This window comes from Octopus bimaculoides, chromosome 28, assembly GCF_046866305.1.
Source record: "Octopus bimaculoides isolate indiv1 chromosome 28, ASM4686630v1, whole genome shotgun sequence".
NCBI classification, from domain to species: Eukaryota; Metazoa; Mollusca; class Cephalopoda; order Octopoda; family Octopodidae; genus Octopus; species Octopus bimaculoides.
In genome coordinates, this window is record NC_142955.1 from 16,099,081 (window position 1) to 16,117,390 (window position 18,310).

Genomic DNA, 18,310 nt, shown 5'->3' on the forward strand with positions numbered 1-18,310 from the left:
AGTGGAGGCGCAATGGCCCAGTGGTTAGGGCAGCGGACTCGCGGTCGTAGGATCGTGGTTTTGATTCCCAGACCGGGCGTTGTGAGTGTTTATTGGGCGAAAACACCTAAAGCCCCACGAAGCTCCGGCAGGGGATGGTGGCGAACCCTGCTGTACTCTTTCACCACAACTTTCTCTCACTCTTACTTCCTGTTTCTGTTGTGTCTGTAATTCAAAGGGTCAGCCTTGTCACACTCTGTGTCACGCTGAATATCCCCGAGAACTACGTTAAGGGTACACGTGTCTGTGGAGTGCTCAGCCACTTGCACGTTAATTTCACGAGCAGGCTGTTCCGTTGATCGGATCAACTGGAACCCTCGACGTCGTAAGCGACGGAGTGCCAACACCAACAATATATTAGACAGAATGAGATAACAAAGCCTTTGCGAAAGGAAGATTTTATTAAATATTTCACAGTGCTAAGCTATCTTCCTTACAAAGACACAGTTGTGTATAGGATGTATATAAAACAGTGGTCTCCAAGCTTTTTTATACCACGGACTGGCTTCATGACAAGCAATATTCCATCAGACCAATACTGTGTGACTTCAGTACATTTTGATAATGAAAACAATAATAAAAAGAGTAATTCATTAAAAGAAAGATAAAATGTATAATTTTTCCACTCTCATATAGCAAAGTTCTTTAAAATCATAAAATTAACTGAAAATTATTACAAATAAACAAAAATATACATTAATTGCAAAATGTACTTACATTTATGACAGATAGTAAAGGTAGATGTAAAATATATACTAATTATAAAAATATACTTTAATTATAAATGTACTTAGTTATGAGAGATTGTACTGAGTAGGTGAATATTGTATATTTAAACAATTAATGTCAAATATTCAATTTAAATATTATATAATTTTAAACAAGTTAATAATTTCTTTCTGGTCTGGTAGCAAATGCTACAAAGACCAGTACCTTTCTGCAGCCTGAGGGTTGGGGACCTCTGATATAAAATACAAAGTTGATAGTTGCTCCTATATATTGAGTTGGCAACAAAGTTCCTGCTGGTTTTTTTTGATTTTGGAATTTATTGCGTTTTTAAATTTTGGAATTTATTTTTTCAAGAATTCTATTTTTGCTTCATTTTGGAATCTTTTTTTTTTTTTTTGTTTTCTAGTTAATTTTTGTTTATTTTCAGATTATTAACATGGAATGTCAAGTTAAGAAAACGAGCATTTTCAACACCTTTTTTTTTTTTTGCATTTAATTATTGTGGTTCTAATGCCACAAAAGCTGATTGCAACATTTGTTGCTGGGTATGGAGAGGGTGCCATAGCTGAAAGAACCACTCGTGGTTGGTATGCCAAGTTCAAAAATGGAAACTTTGACCTCAAAGACGCACCTCGTTCTGGCCGTCCAGTTGAGTTCGATGAAGAGCGATTAAACCAACTTTTGCACGAAAATCATCATCAAACAACAAAGGAACTGGCAGAGAAAATGGAATGCTCCCACACTGCCATAGAGAAGCAGCTTCACTCGATGGGAAAGGTTCAGAAGTATGGAGCATGGGTTCCGCACGCTTTAAGTGACAACAAAAATCAATGAGCCACAATCTCCGCTGGTTTGCTTGCTCGTCACCACTCAACTCATGGACACAAGCAACAATTTCTTTACCGATATAGATGTATGTTTATACTTGAAACCTGTATGGTTACTGTCAAGGGGTCAATGATTACTGATGAAGCCTCAGTCATGATTTTGCAGTAGAAACGTTTTTAAAATATTGGTTGTTGTTGGGTGTTCTGATGAATTTTGACAATGATGCAATCAATTACACTTTCATATGGATAGATGCATGTCTAGTTAAGTTACTTCTCCGAGAGAATGATTTACCACATATCACAGTGATATGGTCTCTCCCTTGTATGAAAACGTTTTTGTCTAATTAAGGTAGAGGTTTCAGAGAATGATTTTCCACAGACATTATATGGCTTTTGCCCTGTATAAATACGTTTGTGTGTGGTCAATTTAGTAATTCCAGAGAATGATTTACCACAGATATCACAGCAATATGGTCTCTCCCCTGTGTGAATATGTTTGTGTTTTCCTATGACACTACTGTCAGAGAATGCTTTACCAGATATCACGATTATATGGTTTTTCCCCTGTATGAATACGCTTGTGTGTGGTTAAGTTACCTTTTGCAGAGAATGACTTGCCACAGATATCACAGTGATATTGTCTCTGTCTCGTATGAATACGTTTGTGTTTAGTTAAGTTAGAGATGTCAGAGAATGATTTACAACAGACATCACAATTGTATGGCTTTTCCCCTGTATGAATACGTTTGTGTGTAGTCAAGTTACTAATTCCAGAGAATGCTTTGTTACAGACATCACACTGATATGGGCTCTCGCCTGTATGAATACGTCTGTGTCTTTTTAAGACTCTACTGCTAGAGAATGCTTTGCCACAGATATCGCAACGATATGGCTTCTCTCCTGTATGAATACGTTTGTGAACTGCTAATTCACTACCTACAGTGAATGATTTACCACAGATAATACAGTGAAATGGATTCTCTCCTGTATGAATAAGCATGTGTCTGCTTAACTGTTTATTCTCAATGAATGTCTTGTCACAGATATTACATTTAAATGGCTTCTCTCCTGTATGAATACGTATGTGTTTAGTTAAGTCACTGTTTTCAGAGAATGATTTACCACAGATCTCACAGTGATATGGTTTCTCTCCTGTATGAATACGTATGTGTTTAGTTAAGTCACTGTTTTCAGAGAATGATTTACCACAGATATCACAGTGATGTGGTCTCTTTCCTGTGTGAATACGCTTGTGTCTTCTTAAGTGACTATTCTCAGTGAATGCCTTACCACAGATATCACAGTGAAATGGTTTCTCTCCTGTATGAATACGTGTGTGTTTAGTTAAGTCACTGTTTTGAGAGAATGATTTACCACAGATAATGCAGTGAAATAGATTCTCTCCTGTATGAATACGTTTGTGTCTAGTTAACACACTATTTTCAGTGAAAGCCTTGCCACAGATAATACAGTGAAATGGCTTCTCTCCTGTATGAATACGTGTATGTTTAGCTAAGTCACTGTTATGACAGAATGATTTACCACAGATATCGCAATGACATGGTTTCTCTCCTGTATGAAGACGTCTGTGTCTAGTTAACACACTATTTTCAGAGAATGATTTACCACAGATATCACAGTGAAATGGCTTCTCACCTGTATGAACACGAATGTGTCTTATCAACTCACGACTTTTAGGGAATGATTTACCACAGATTTCACACCAATGTTGTGATTTTCCTAATTCTTTTGACATTTCTCTATGGCATATAAATAGATCCCACCATTTACGTTTCTCACAGCATTAAATTTTTCCCTTATCTTTCTTCTCTTTAACACAGCATATAATGTTCTTATTCTTCTTCTTATAATTTATTCCTTACAAAATATTTCACGGGCTATTAACTCTGTTGTTACCGATATCTAAAATTCTGCAAACCGTTTTGCAAATATATTCAAGTTTAATTAGAATGCAAAAGCACCAGATAATGAGATGGAGAACTGTTGTTATGAACCTCAGATCAGAGCAAATATTTTATAGCAATTCAAGCCTAGATTTGTAGCAGTTGGTTAACTATATCACTTCTCTGAAACATTTTCCTTTTGTCTACAGAAAAATGATAAATATACCAGATGCGTCGAACGTACAAAAGTTGTTTTGTGCCAATGTCATCTGAAATAATAAAGAAACTGTATTAGTTATAGAGAGATCAAAATGAAAGTGTTGTAACATTTCTACATTGATTAACAAACGAGATCATTAAACATTGGGTGAAACCTAACAATTTGTAAACTGCAACTACACCTTCACACCGTTTAACATTACATATATGTATGTAGTTTTATATAACGTAAATATATAAATGATGTTATATATATAGATAGATAGATAGAAATTGTAAGACAACACAAGAATGACCTCGATATTATGTAAATAGAGGAATTTATCTGTAAATATAATATGTGACAATCATTTGGTTGCCATGATAAAACTCCGACTTTTTGATGTCGGAGCGGAAACCCATGCCGGCATCTCTTCCGTTACCGAGGAAAACAAAATATGCCATGAAAATGATAGTTAAACGAAGGGAAACTACTATGTGATTGGCTGTTATTAAGACAAAGGAGCTATTAGAATGACCGTTATGCCCATAGCAATCGCGTATGCGCGTATGTCCATACATACACATGCGCGCACGCACAACCACATGTGCCTATATGCATATACTCATCCACACTCGCTTGAGAGACACACATGCACACCCACACATTCGCCAAAAAAAAAGACATACTCCCACACACGCGCCCAAAAAAGGTTCATATACGCACATGCACATGAAAAAACAAGCAGGGTGAAAGGTAAAATACACAAAAATGTGTAAAGAAAATATAAAACAATAATATAAATTGTAAAGGAGTAAAAAAGGACATAGCAAACGCGTATGCGCGCATGTCCGTACGTACACATGGGTGTGCGTCCGGAGATTGGACTGAAAGAGGTTAAAGAAAAAAAACTCATCTCTCGAAAAACAATCTTTTTCTTTCAATGAAGCAATCATTTCCATCTCATGTGGGCCACATATCGCTGGGTAAATTTTCAGATTAACACCCGCACGCTGCAACCCTAACACCCTAGCGAAAATCGTGCGGGTATTTATCTGAAAATTTACCAATCGCTGACGATTCGCCATATTTTCTATGGTTACTTCACAATCTGTTGGAGTAGATGTCCCCCCCCCCTCCCAATATATTAACGCACCATACAGTTAAAGAGAAAAATCCTCATATGTGCCGACCGTTGGCTTATAAGTACGGAAGGCCTGAAAGACTATAAAACATGCACAAAACAAAGTAAAAAAAAAAAAAACAGCATTCGTCAAGGCAGTTGGTTCGAAAAAGCCATCTCACTTTCTTCAATATCATCCTTCTATCGTATTACTGGGCCCACGATTTGTCTCTGAAAGACATTTCTCATAAGGTCAACTACAACAAGAATACTTGTGCAATTTCAACTAGGAGTTGATTTTTACGGACATAAAATAGGAAATTATCCCGTATTGTCTTTAGAGTGTCATTCCATCTGTCCTTTGGTGAAACTTAGTCTACTTAGGAACATTCTGCTCAACATGGCTCACTGTAGCGTAGTGTTGTGTGCTCTGGAGTAAAGCAATCTGAATTAGATATGACCAGAGAAGCTAAAGAGATGGGGGTGACAGCACGGAAGACCACAGTCCCCCGGGACCCACGAAGGGTAATGCTGAAAACCTGGACATCTTGAGAGACAGGAAGGGCGGAACCGAATACTCAATACACGGTATAAATATTCACGGATTTCTGGAAGCCAGATAAAAGATCCGGTACGTACGATCAATCGATGGATAGGTGTGTATATCTTACCTGTTATGCTATACAAATCGATATTTAGTGTGAAGATATATTCAATCACACCAAGTCTCCGTGAAAATATACAAAAAAACGTAATTGTTTTCCTCCCGATTCAAATAGCGGAAACGGAAGTACGGTTTGTCATGTGACTAAAGTAATCCCACCGCTCTTTAGTAGACAAAACCAAGAATATTAAGATAACGGGGGGAGGAAATAGTAATGTTTTGATGCAAATCACCATGGTTACTGTGGTAAATATCTGGCTGTGATAAACGAATCTTTATTATTGTCAGCACCGGCCTTGGTTGTGATGTTCTAGAAAGAAAGATATATTTTATACTTCATTGTGATTTCGTTTTTGGATTTGGTTTGCAAGATTCTTTATGTGAGTTCGTGTGTCGAAGCATATTTCGTTTTGTCTGGAGAGACTCATTCTATTTTAGTGCTTTGTTAATTAACACACTCACCGCTAAAGTTTCCACTCAGTTACTTATTTATTTCTCCTATAATTTTCGTTGAGTCTTGCAACCTTTTCAATAGTCATTGAATGTCCGTTATCCGAGCTGCTTTCTTTTTGTTTGTGCGCATGTGTGGGGGTCAGTGTGCATGCACATGTATGTATGTATGGATCTACAATAGATGTAAAGCATTTGAGGCTCGAACAATTCACCTTGACACGAACACTTCATAGACAGGATTTAACTACAATCCCAGACACTTCCTTGCTTCTAAGGTCTGCAGTAGGCTACTACTAAAGAAGAGTGGTCCCCAACGCGCAGTCGCTTCCGCGCTAGCTAGTCGTGAGTAGTCGATCCTACAACAAGCGCGAGTGCGCATATGCAAATGAATACATGTGCGCGTATGCAATTTAGTGCATGCGCGCGTTTTTACGGCTGAATATATATCAAAAATACCATTTTTTTTTGTAAACAAATATAATAATTAAACAATAATTTTTTTTAAACAAAGTAAATAAATATTTTTTTCTAAACAACGTAAATAAATTTAAAAAAAAAACAAATCGAATAAAAATAACACACTACCAGTTTTTGTTAACTACATACACTTTTTTTTAAATTAAATTTTTGTGAACAAAATGAATTTTTTTTTTCTAAACAACGTAAATAAATGGGGAGCAGGTGGAGGGAAAGGGATTGTAGTGTGTGAAGAGGTGTAGTTTGGTTGATTGGGGGAGAGGGGGAGATTAATGTAACAAGCAGTGGAGAACAATTAATACACACACTAATGAGTGACAGTCCAGGTGAAATGAGGGGATTCCACTGCGATGAATGTCTGTCTTGGAATTGGTTTCATGTATTTTGAACACCATCACCATCACAGAATTTCTAAGGTCTTCCAAACAATATCAGTGGTATAGATATCCACCAGAGAAAAATCTCTGTGAATATTTAAAGAGCAACAGTATTGAATCACCAATTTAGATTTAGATGAAGATCAGGATCTACTGAAGTCTTTGGATTATGATTCCCAGCCATCTTCCGCACCGAAATTTCTCCAGTCTCAACAAATTTGGTAAAGATGTCATTGCAAAGCTTATTACATTGACCGAGGATATTCGCAGTACAGTTCATGGCATCTGCGTTCTTCTCCATTCAACCAGGTCCCTTGTTACTGTGCAGCATGACCATGTTTATGACAAAATTTCACTTCTACAGAGAGAACATCCAGATTCTCCGCCTTCAAAAATCACAGTGATATAGTTTCTCTCCTGTATGTATAAGCTTGTGTTTAGTTAAGGCACTATTTCGAGAGAATGAGAGGCCACAGATATCACAGTTATATGGCTTCTCTCCTGTATGAATACGTTTGTGTTGAATTAAGGTACTATTTGCAGTGAATGATTTACCGCAGATATCACAAGCATATGGTTTTTCCCCTGTATGAATACGTTTGTGTGTAGTCAAGTTATTAATTCTAGAGAATGATTTACCACAGATATCACAGTGATACGGTCTCTCTCCTGTGTGAATACGTTTGTGTCTTCTTAAGATTCTGCAGTCAGAGAATGATTTACCACAGATAACACAGTGAAATGGCTTCTCTCCTGTATGAACACGTTTGTGTATGGTTAAGTTAGCTTTTGCGGAGAATGATTTACCACAGATATCACAGTGATATGGTTTCTCTCCTGTGTGGATATGTTTGTGTTTACTTAAGCTACCGTTCTGAGTGAATGATCTCCCACAGATGTCACAGTGAAATGGCTTCTCACCTGTATGAACACGAATGTGTTTAACCAACTCACTACGTCTAGGATATGATGTACCACAGATTTCACAACAATGTTGTGATTTTCCTAATTCTTTTGACATTTCTCTAGAGGATACAAATCAACCCAACTATTGAAGTTTCTCACAGTATTAAATTTTTCCTTTATCTTTCTTCTCTCACCACAAGATACAATTTCCTTTTTCTTCTTATAATTTATTCCTTAGAAATGTTTCTACTGCTATCAACTGTGACCTTTATCAATATCTAAAGATGTTGCAAACTGCTTTAGAAATAAAATCAAGTTTAATTAGAATGCAAAAGCAGCAGATAATGAGATGCAGAAATGTTTCTATGAATCTTCGTTCAGAGCAAATATTTCACAGGAATTCCAGTCTAGATTTATAGCAGTTGGGTTATATTTGTCCTCTAAAACATTTTCCTTTAGTTTTTGAAACAATGATAAGTATTCCAGATGTCTCAAATGTACAAAGGTTGTTTTATGCCAATGTCATCCATTAATCTGAAATAATAAATAAACAGTTTTAGATATAGAGGAGAGATCAAAATGGGAATGTTGTAACATTTCTATATTGATTAACAAATGACATCATATAACATTGGATGAAATCTAAAAATTTGTAAACTACAACTACACCTTCACATTGTGTTTTCACATGTGTGTGTATAAATGTATACACACACACACTAGGAATTCATTCCGGCACTACATGGTTATGGCCTACAGCCATATTGTATTATTTGTTCCTTTTTTACGGGCAGAATCAGCACAGCTGATATAGTAAACTGAGAAAAAGGTGGAGGGGACTGGAAGGATTGGTTTGCAAAAGGAGGATGCCCAAATCAGGACACAGTGGCGAGATTGTATGAGGATAGTTTCTATGGTAGATTCGGCTACCCCCGAATTAACAGGGACAAGACCCAGATTAAAAACACTGGATGATGATGCAAACAAGAACAAGCACGCACGTACAACCCATTAGCGTTCTCCTCCTCCTCCCGTTTCGTCAACTGAAAGTCGACAAGACAACGTGCTTTTCACGGAAACAACCGATTGTAATGTTTTGCTTTATTTCGAGTCAAATCGAAAGAATACCGGAACATTCTGCTCAACATGGCTCACTGTAGCGTAGTGTTGTGTGCTCTGGAGTAAAGCAATCTGAATTAGATATGACCAGAGAAGCTAAAGAGAGGGGGGTGACAGCACGGAAGGCCACAGTCCCTCAGGACCCACAAAGTGTAAAGCTGAAAACCTGGACATCTTCAGAGGCAGGAAGGGCGGAACCGAATACTCAATACACGGTATAAGTATTCAGGGATTTCTGGAAGCCAGATAAGAGATCCGGCACGAACGATTAATCGATGGATGGGTGTGTATATCTTACCTGTAATGCTATACAAATCAATATTTAGTGTGAAGATATATTCAATCACACCAAATCTCCGTGGAAACATACAGAAACACGTTGTTTAATCTCCCGAGTCAAGCAGATTCTAGCGGAAACGGAAGTAGGGTGTGTCATGTGACAAAAGTAAACTCACCGCTCTCTAGTAAATAAAACCAAGAATGTTAAGATAAAGGGAAATAAGGAAATAATAATAATAATAATATTATGATGCAAATCACCATGGTTACTGTGGTTAACATCTGGCTCTGATAAACGAATCTTCATTATTGTCTCCATCGGCCGTGGTGGTGATCTTCTAAAAGATATATTTGATATTTCATTCTGAATAACATTGCTTAAAACGGCGATCTGGCAGAATCGGTAGCGCACTGGACGGAATGTTTAGTGGTATTTCTCCCATCGCTACGTTCTGAGTTCAAACTTCGCTGAGGTCGGCTTTATCTTTCATCTTTTGGGGATCGATGAAATAAATACCATGGAAACGTTGGGCTCTTATGTAATCGACTCACCCCTTCTCCCTTAATCGATGCTCTTGTAGCAAAATTTGAAACCATTATGATTAACATTGCTATACTTATGTTCATAGTCACCGATCTATTATTAATCTATCAGACATATATTTCTAACACACAAGCTTGCACTTCCGTTGACTCCCTGCAGACATCAAATTAAATTCACGTATTAAATGCCATGACTTTCGTGGACGTAAAGTTTTAGTGAATGTTGGTGGGGATAACTGGACGTAGAAACATGTCGATAGAAGGAAGTGTCGAAAAGTGGTCACTCATCCTGTTTGTATAAATAGAATAAAATCTTCCGAATGAAAGGCGTTTCTGAATGTATTGAATGATGTTGAGATCTTGAAACGAAGGAAAAATTATCAAATTATTTACGCCATTGCCAACTGTAGGTGTTTTTAATTAGCAGAGCTCAAGTAATTATGTTGTATCAGTCAGTTTAGTACCCAGACATACGACCAAAATCCTTCTTTCAATATTACATGATGGTAGAAGGTATTTGGCTGCTATTTTAGCAGCTTCAGTGACCATGTCGAGACTCCCTTCTTAATAAGAAATTACTGCTTAGCCCAGTGACTCTCAACGTTTTTTCCTTTACGTATGACCCCTTTCGTTTCCTGTTTTACTCGTGTAGACTCACAGCCAATCGATGATTTAAAAATTCCCCTTATGCTTTTATAATTAAATATTATTAGAAATTGTATTTTAAAAAATTGCTAAAATGGTTTGTGTATTGTAGAAGTTTAACCAGTTTATTGCACATAAACTTTAACAGCAAAATCATACGTGGACATAGCCAAGAGTCATGTGTACAATGGTTGAGAACCACTGGTTTATCTGGATGATGTGTTTGGCATTTACCACGGGTAAGAAACAATTAAAGATGTACAATGATATAATGTAAGGTGTTTCTTCATGGACATATATTACGTTGGGGACTTTTAATATACGCCACCGATGTCCTTCAAACAAAGGAAGAGTTATCAACGAAACTGCCTATTAGGCGTGTTTCTAATTAGTTGAACGAAATCTCATTATATTATATATAGTAATTATCTCGTTTTAAGGTGAACGTTAATGTTTTTGAATAAAACAGGGTGACCTACATACTTCGGTACTACTAAAGCAGAGTGGTCCCGAACGCGCAACTTTAACATTAATTACATGTATTCATTTGCACACGCGCACTTTTTGTAGGATCGACCACTCACGACTAGCTAGAGTGTTCGGGAGCACTCTGCTTTAGTAATACCCGTACTTCAGGGTCAATGTTCTATCAGCTTCATGATTAAAAATTCCATTTGATCACAGCTTTACATCGTGAATTGGTTGTCCCCCATTTTACAAGACAGGAGATATGGCTATTAATCAACAACAAATCAATCAATGAACTTCCTCACCCTTCTGGACTTTAAATCGAAAGCACAAATTATTCGCATCGCTATTGTTACACATATTGTTGCACATTTCTACGAATTGATTCCAGGGGTGGATCCTGGTCACCAACAAGTATTCTAATGGTAAGCAGAAAATGTATGGGCCTCTACGTAGCATAAGTTCCACATATGTAAACAGCGGAGTGTGATAGCTAAGACAAGAGACTGAACCATGATTGTTTATCTTTACAAACGTGTCAGCTTATAAATAATTCCTGGAGAATTAGTATGAATTGCTTGTAACACAAATGTTTTCTAATATAGATTTACACCCGCTCCCACCCGACTCTGCATAGTTTTTAAATGATGATGAGATACTCACACACATACACAACAGACTTCTTCAAAGATTCTGCCATCCAAATCCAGTCACAAGGCTTTTAGATGGCCCAGGGCTACAGTTGAAGACACTTCTCCAAAGTGCCATGCAGTTGGACTCCAGTACAACTGCATGGCACCCACCTGTTGACATTTGAAAAAACAAGTCGTCTATCTACGCATTGAATGTATTTTCATTCAGACACTCACATTAATATATCTCTAAACAAACCTGTTGACATGAAAAAGAGGCGCCTATCTCCGTGTAGATTCTACTTACATACACACAAATACATCTTATATATGAAGCAGACTTGTTGACAATGGAAAATTTTTACAGAAATGAACCGATACATAAAGATAGGCAAATAGCAATCTGGAGAAGAAGATAAAAACTGAAAGTACCTGTAGAAATTCTTTTTTATCAGAAATCATCACAATTGTAATTATGTATACATACATGTGTGTGTATGTGTGTGTGTGTAAATAGCTGGTTACTTAGTTACTACATCAGAACGTCAGACACAGGAAGTTAACAATGACAAAATGGTTTCAAGACGTGAATCTTTAATATACATATAAAGCAATATTATGTATTTTTAATAAAAATATAAATCAAGATGGTACCATTTCCCAGGCCAAATTATGCATGTACATCAAGTATGGTACAGACTGATCCAGAGGTTTAGCCATGCATACAGGACACACACACTGACAACATACTTTATATAGTAAGACTACATCATCTGTTCTGTGTACATTTACAGTTCTATAAGACATTTTTATTTATGGTTACATAAGGTACATATTTTTAGAAGCAATTTTGACATAGTAGTTGTATCCAGTTTAGAACAGAAGTGGATGCAGATAGAATCCCACATCCTTGTATGTTGCAAGAGGCTACTAAACTGGCTACAAACAGATAATGTGGTCAGAAAATAGTACCTCAAAGAAAGAACCATGATGACTATGATTCAAGTGAAGGCTTTACACATTACTGTTAAGACCTCAGGACTAACTAAGGGTCGAACAGGGAAAAAGATCTTAAAATGTTGGTTGTTAAGAAACTCAATGAATTTTGACATTGATATAGTTACACTTTTGTATGCTGTAATTACTGCCAAAAGCAGTCCTACCCCATATCAAAATGAATTTGTTTGAAATTGTAAGGTGTTTCCATTATTTTGTCCAACCCCTGTATGTTATATATATATATATATTTATACTTGAAATATCACAATATGTTATCTTGCCAATGTAGTGGCTACATAAAATGTAGTGATAGCAGCTTGTTATCACACTCATGTATTTTTTTTAATTATGTGAATAAATTTATGTTTACAAGTTATTTTCTGAATAGAATGGATTTTAAGAAGCAACTCTTCTCCAACTAAACTCTGTGAATGCCATGGAAGAATCTACTGAAGTGGTTGACATAAGGAAAGGCATTTGGCTGTAATAAATTCTCTCAAAAGGGTAACTTTGGTTACTGTCAGGGGGGGTCAATGATTATTGTTAAGGGCACAAAGATTAAACCATGATTTGACAGGAGAAACGGATTTGAAATATTGGCTGTTGTTGGGTGTTCTGATGAATTTTGACAATCACACTTTCACATGGATAGATGCATGTCTAGTTAATTTACTTCTCTGAGAGAATGATTTACCACAGACATCACAGTAATATGGTTTTTCTCTTGTATGAATACGTTTGTGACTAGTTAAGCCATTCCTCTGAGAGAATGATTTATCACAGATGTCACAGTGATATGGTTTCTCCCCTGTATGAATACGTCTATGTTTAATTAAGTTTTGTTTTGCAGTGAATGATTTACCACAGGTGTCACAGTGATATGGTTTTTCCCCCGTATGAATACGTTTGTGTCTAGTCAGGTCATTAATTCCAGAGAATGATTTTCCACAGATAACACAGTGATATGGTCTCTCTCCTGTGTGAATACGTCTGTGTCTTACTAAGACTCCGCATTCAGAAAATGATGTACCACAGATATTGCAGCAATACGGTCTCTCTCCTGTATGAATACGTTTGTGGGTTGTTAAGGCATTACCTTCAGAGAATGATTTACCACAGGTAACACAGTGAAATGGCTTTTCTCCTGTATGAAAACGTTTGTGTCTGTGTAAGTGACCATTCTCAGTGAATGATTTACCACAGATATCACAGTGATATGGTTTCTCTCCTGTGTGAATACGTTTGTGTTTAGTTAAGGTACTACTTGCAGAGAATGATTTACCACAGATATCACAGTGATGTGGTCGCTCACCTGTGTGAATACGTTTATGTTCAGTTAAGTGATGACTTAGAGAGAATGATTTACCACAGGTATCACAGTGAAATGGCTTCTCACCTGTATGAACACGAATGTGTTTAACTAGTTCAGTACTTCTAAAGAATGATTTACCACAGATTTCACACCAATGTTGTGATTTTCCTAATTCTTTTGACATTTCTCTAAGGGATAAAAACTAAATCCAACCTTTGAAGTTTCTTCCAATATTCAAATTTTCCCCTTATCTTTCTTCTCTCACCACAACATATAATTTCCTTTTTTTTTTTCTCTTGTTATAATTTATTCCTTAGAAATATTTCTACTGCTATCAACTGTGACCTTTATCAATACCTAAAGATGCTGCAAACCGCTTTAGAAATATATTCAAGTTTAATTAGAATGCAGAAGCACCAGATAATAAAATGGAGAAACGTTGCTATGAATCTCTGCTCAGAGCAAATATTTCACAGTAATTCAGCCATAGATTTCTAACAGTTGGGTTATTATATCTCTTCTCTAAAGCATTTTCTGTTAGTCTTTAAAACATGATAAATATTCCAGATGTATCCAAACTTTAAAAAGTTGTTTTGTGCCAATGTCATCCATTAATCTGAAATAATAAAGAAACAGCATTTAGATATAGAGGAGAGATCAAAATGGAAATGTTACAACATTTCTTTATTGATTAACAAATGACATCATATAACATTGGGTGAAATCTAAAAATTTCTAAACTACAACTATACCTTTACATTGTGTCACATTATATATATATATATATATATATATATATATGCACACACACACTAGCAGAGATAACTATAGGAGAAGCCTTTTAGGTTTAAAAAAACAAAACATTTTCAGATGAAAAGTTGTGTAACTTAAGGGAGATTTGGCTGTTGTTTTTTTAGCACATTCCACGACGGTTAAGGTTTAGAGTTGATGAAATTCATCAACTTTCAAAAATATAATTTTTAATAGCATTTATGCTCGTGATAAGGGGAAAATATTGAAAAACACCAACACTTGTTAGAGCGAGAAAGACAGGAGGGAAGGTGGTCGTGGGATATGCTAGAAACAACAGCCAAATCTCCATTTAATTACACACCTTTAAATCTGAAAATATTTGCTTTTTTTTTTTACCGAAAAGGCTTCTCCTATTGTTTTTAAGTGCGTAGTGCCCACAAAATAAAGTAAAATCGGGGTCTGGGGAAAGAAGAGAGGACTTTAAAAAGCGCCCACGACTTCTCTCTCAAAGACATTTCTCATAAGGTCCACTGCAACAAGAATAATTGTGCTATTTCAACTGTGAATTGATTTTACGGACATTAAATAGGAAAATAGCCCGTGTTGTCCTGGGTGTGTCATTCCATGATCTTTGGTGAAACTTAAGTCTACTTAGGGCACTATCATGCTTTTAGCTGTCAGAAGAGAAAGTGCTCACTACTAGTGAAGTATCTGTCTGTCTGCCTGTTGCTGGCCTGTCGATTCTTTGGCTACTGACAGCTAATACCACGACTGGCCGGAGCGAGCTATATGTCTGTCTCTCTCTCTCTATCTATCTATTACACGAAAGTTCGCGCGTCCGCGCTAGCTAGTCGTGAGTAGAAAACACAAATTTAATATAAAAACATATTTCCTGAGTAATAGATAGATAGATAGATAGAGAGACAGACAGACATATAGCTCGCTCCGGCCAGTCATGGTATTAGCTGTCAGTAGCCAAAGAATCGACAGGCAGACAGACAGATACTTCACTCGCAGTGAGCACTTTCACTTCTGACAGCTAATAGCATGATAGTGCTCTACTTAGGAACATTCTGCTCAACATGGCTCACTGTAGCGTAGTGTTGTGTGCTCTGGAGTAAAGCAATCTGAATTAGATATGACCAGAGAAGCTAAAGAGAGGGGATGACAGCACGTTAGGCCACAGTCCCCCGGGACCCACGAAGGGTAAAGCTGAAAACCTGGACATCTTGAGAGACGGGAAGGGCGGAACCGAACACTCAATACACGGTATAAGTATTCCCGGATTTCTGGAAGCCAGATAAGAGATCCGGCACGTACGATCAATCGATGGATAGGTGTGTATATCTTACCTGTAATGCTATACAAATCAATATTTGGTGTGAAAATATATTTACTCACACCAAAATTCCGTGAAGACACACAAAAACACGCTATTCCTCTTCCGCGTCAAGCAGGTTGTAGCGGAAACGGAAGTAGGGTGTGTCATGTGACAAATGTAATCCGCCCGCTCTCCAGATTAGAGGTAAATTCCCCCCATCGCTATGTTATGAGTTCAAATTCCGCGGAGGTACTTTATTTCATTCACTCCTTTTGCAGTGGAAGAAGTAAGGGTGGATATGGAGTATATGTAATCTGGGTATACCCCCCCCCCCCTTTAAATTTTTTTTTTTTTTTACGGAATCCTGTTTCAGACCATGGAGAATCCGATTCTGGAAAAAAATTTTCAAAAATCTCAATTTCAAAATTTCGATCCCCCCCCCCCCTAACCCTAACCCTGACTGTAACCCTCACCCTAACCCTAACACTAGCTTTGTGAGATTTGGCTGTTATTTCTAGCATGTAAATAGCCTGCTTGGTCGGGGGGGGGGAATTGAAATTTTTCAAAAAATTTTTTTTTCAGAATCGGAATCTCCATTCCGTAAAAAAATTAATAAATAAGGGGGGAGGGGAGGTTCAGATTACATATAGTCCATCTCTACCGAAGTAAGTACCATGAAAACTCCGGGCTCAATACAATCGACTCGACCCCTTCCCCCTAAATCGCTGTCCTTGTGGCAAAATATGAAACCATTTTGATCAATATTGCTAACCTTATGCTCATTGTCACCAGTCTGCTAACCTCTCAATGAAATATATTTCAAACACACAAGCTCCCACTCTCATTTGCCAAAGCGATATTATTCTCACGTATCAACCGCTGTGTTCTGGCATAACTTTCGGCAACATGAAGTTTTAGTGACGGGAATAACTCGATGGAGAAACATCGGTAAATTTTCCCTATTAACACCCGCACGATTTTCACTAGGATGTTAGGGTTAGGGTCTTCGGGTCAGAGAATTCTGTCTCTAACCCTAAACCCTAAAACGATAGTGAAGATCGTGCAGGTGTTAATCTGAAAATTTACCGAAACATCGATAGAGGTGTCGAAAAGTGGTTTCTCATTTTGTTTGTATAAATCAAATAAAATCTGTTTCTGAATGTATTAATGATGCTGGGATTTCTTAACGTATGTCACTACTGTCATTCAAACGAAGGGAATATTAACTCCACTGCCAACCGTAGGTGTTTTTAATTACCAGAGCTCAGCTAATTATTTTGGATCAGTGAGTTTAATAAACAGGCATACAGTCAAAATCCTTCTTTCAATATTGCATGAAGATAGGGGGCTTTTGGCTGCTATTTTAGCAGGTTCAGCGACCATGTCGAGACTCCCTTCTATCGGGTGTTGAAGAAAAGAAACGGGATCTTTACCCTTTGGCAGGCAGATTTAAAAATATAATTTTTTATGACTACACCCTTTCAAAATTCGTATACTGGTAGAATGTGTCACATAAAACATCATTCACTCTTGGCGTTTTTGAGTGCGGATGTCGTGTTGGACTTCAAGGAACAAGAACAGTGGTCAAAGTTGTAGATCATATTTTATTGCACCGTTACATATAATTATTTCCTAAACACAACTTCTGAGGAGGCTAGGGATAGATGAGTTGATGTAAGCTGTATAGGCCATGTACAAAGATGCTATCCGTAAGGTGAGGACCAATTACGAGTTCAGCAATGAATTTGGTGTACAAATAGGGTCTCATCGAGGCTCAGTCCTCAGTTTCCTCCTTTTCATCATTGTCCTTCATGCCATAACAGAGGAATTTAAGAACAGCAGCCCCTGGAAACTACTAAATGTTGATGATCTTGCCTTCATAGCAGATTCCATATTAGAACTAGAAGAGAAATTCCAGGTGTGGAAGCAAAACCTGGAGTTTAAAAGCCTTAAGATGCTTAACTTGGCAAAAAGTAAGGACCTAGTAAGCAAGAAAGCTGATAGGACCATACCCATCACCTCAGGTAGATAGTCCCATTTGATTTGTAGAGAAGATGTAGGCAGGAGCTTCATACGGTATACACCGTGTAAGCTACAGACATACAAGAGGTGGAAAGGAATAATAGGAACGTTACACAAGAAGATAGTTTTCACATGTGGAAGATGCACAGGATCCATAGAAACTTTAGAGACTCGGGAATTTGATTTTCTCAAATGCCCTGGAAGCTCATCAGAGGTAGTAGATAACTTCTGCTACCTAGGAGACCAAATTAGTAGTGAGGTAAGATGTATGAAGAATGGAATAGCTAGAATAAAAATAGGATAGAGGAAATTCAGGTACCTTTGATCTGTGTTGACTACAAGAAAGGTTTCTCTGTCCAAGTGAAAGTAAGATTGTATAATGCATGTATACAGACAGCAATTCTACATGGTTGTAAGACATGCACTCTGAATACATGCAAAAGCTAGAAAGGAATGAAGCTGGTATTCTGCGCTGGATGTGTTATGTAAGTGTACGTGTTTGACAGATTGACAGGA

The 18,310-nt window shown here is 37.2% G+C and overlaps 3 protein-coding genes across 5 annotated transcripts; all 3 read right to left on the reverse strand.

Moving 5' to 3' along the window:
• Positions 1-421: 421 nt before the first annotated feature.
• Positions 422-6,293, reverse strand: LOC128251127 (uncharacterized). Of its 2 annotated transcripts, none has more exons than XM_052977573.2 (2): positions 5,496-6,293; positions 422-3,771 (listed from the first exon to the last, which is right to left on the reverse strand). In XM_052977573.2, exon 2 carries the CDS (start codon positions 3,352-3,354, stop codon positions 2,131-2,133), a length of 1,224 nt encoding a protein of 407 aa, XP_052833533.2. In that variant the 5' UTR covers positions 3,355-3,771; positions 5,496-6,293; the 3' UTR covers positions 422-2,130. The 2 variants fall into 2 exon arrangements, with proteins under 2 accessions (XP_052833533.2, XP_089200622.1); XM_089344496.1 differs by lacking the exon at positions 5,496-6,293 and adding an exon at positions 5,007-5,480.
• Positions 6,294-6,529: 236 nt separating this feature from the next.
• LOC106868516 (uncharacterized) lies at positions 6,530-9,271 on the reverse strand. The gene is made up of 2 exons (XM_014913821.3): positions 9,119-9,271; positions 6,530-8,235 (listed from the first exon to the last, which is right to left on the reverse strand). The coding sequence occupies exon 2, from the start codon at positions 7,814-7,816 to the stop codon at positions 7,184-7,186; it is 633 nt and encodes a 210-aa protein (XP_014769307.3). The 5' UTR covers positions 7,817-8,235; positions 9,119-9,271; the 3' UTR covers positions 6,530-7,183.
• A 2,693-nt stretch (positions 9,272-11,964) lies between these two features.
• On the reverse strand, positions 11,965-15,983 carry LOC106868517 (uncharacterized). Of its 2 annotated transcripts, none has more exons than XM_052977560.2 (2): positions 15,853-15,983; positions 11,965-14,314 (listed from the first exon to the last, which is right to left on the reverse strand). In XM_052977560.2, the coding sequence occupies exon 2, from the start codon at positions 13,880-13,882 to the stop codon at positions 13,019-13,021; it is 864 nt and encodes a 287-aa protein (XP_052833520.2). In that variant the 5' UTR covers positions 13,883-14,314; positions 15,853-15,983; the 3' UTR covers positions 11,965-13,018. The 2 variants fall into 2 exon arrangements, with proteins under 2 accessions (XP_052833520.2, XP_052833519.2); XM_052977559.2 differs by having other exon boundaries at positions 15,804-15,959.
• Positions 15,984-18,310: the final 2,327 nt, after the last annotated feature.

What these genes read in the sequence shown, in the direction of transcription:
- LOC128251127 (XM_052977573.2), bottom strand. Translation starts at nt 3,354, where the DNA reads ATGTCAAAAGAATTAGGAAAATCACAACATTGGTGTGAAATCTGTGGT.
- LOC106868516 (XM_014913821.3), bottom strand. Translation starts at nt 7,816, where the DNA reads ATGTCAAAAGAATTAGGAAAATCACAACATTGTTGTGAAATCTGTGGT.
- LOC106868517 (XM_052977560.2), bottom strand. Translation starts at nt 13,882, where the DNA reads ATGTCAAAAGAATTAGGAAAATCACAACATTGGTGTGAAATCTGTGGT.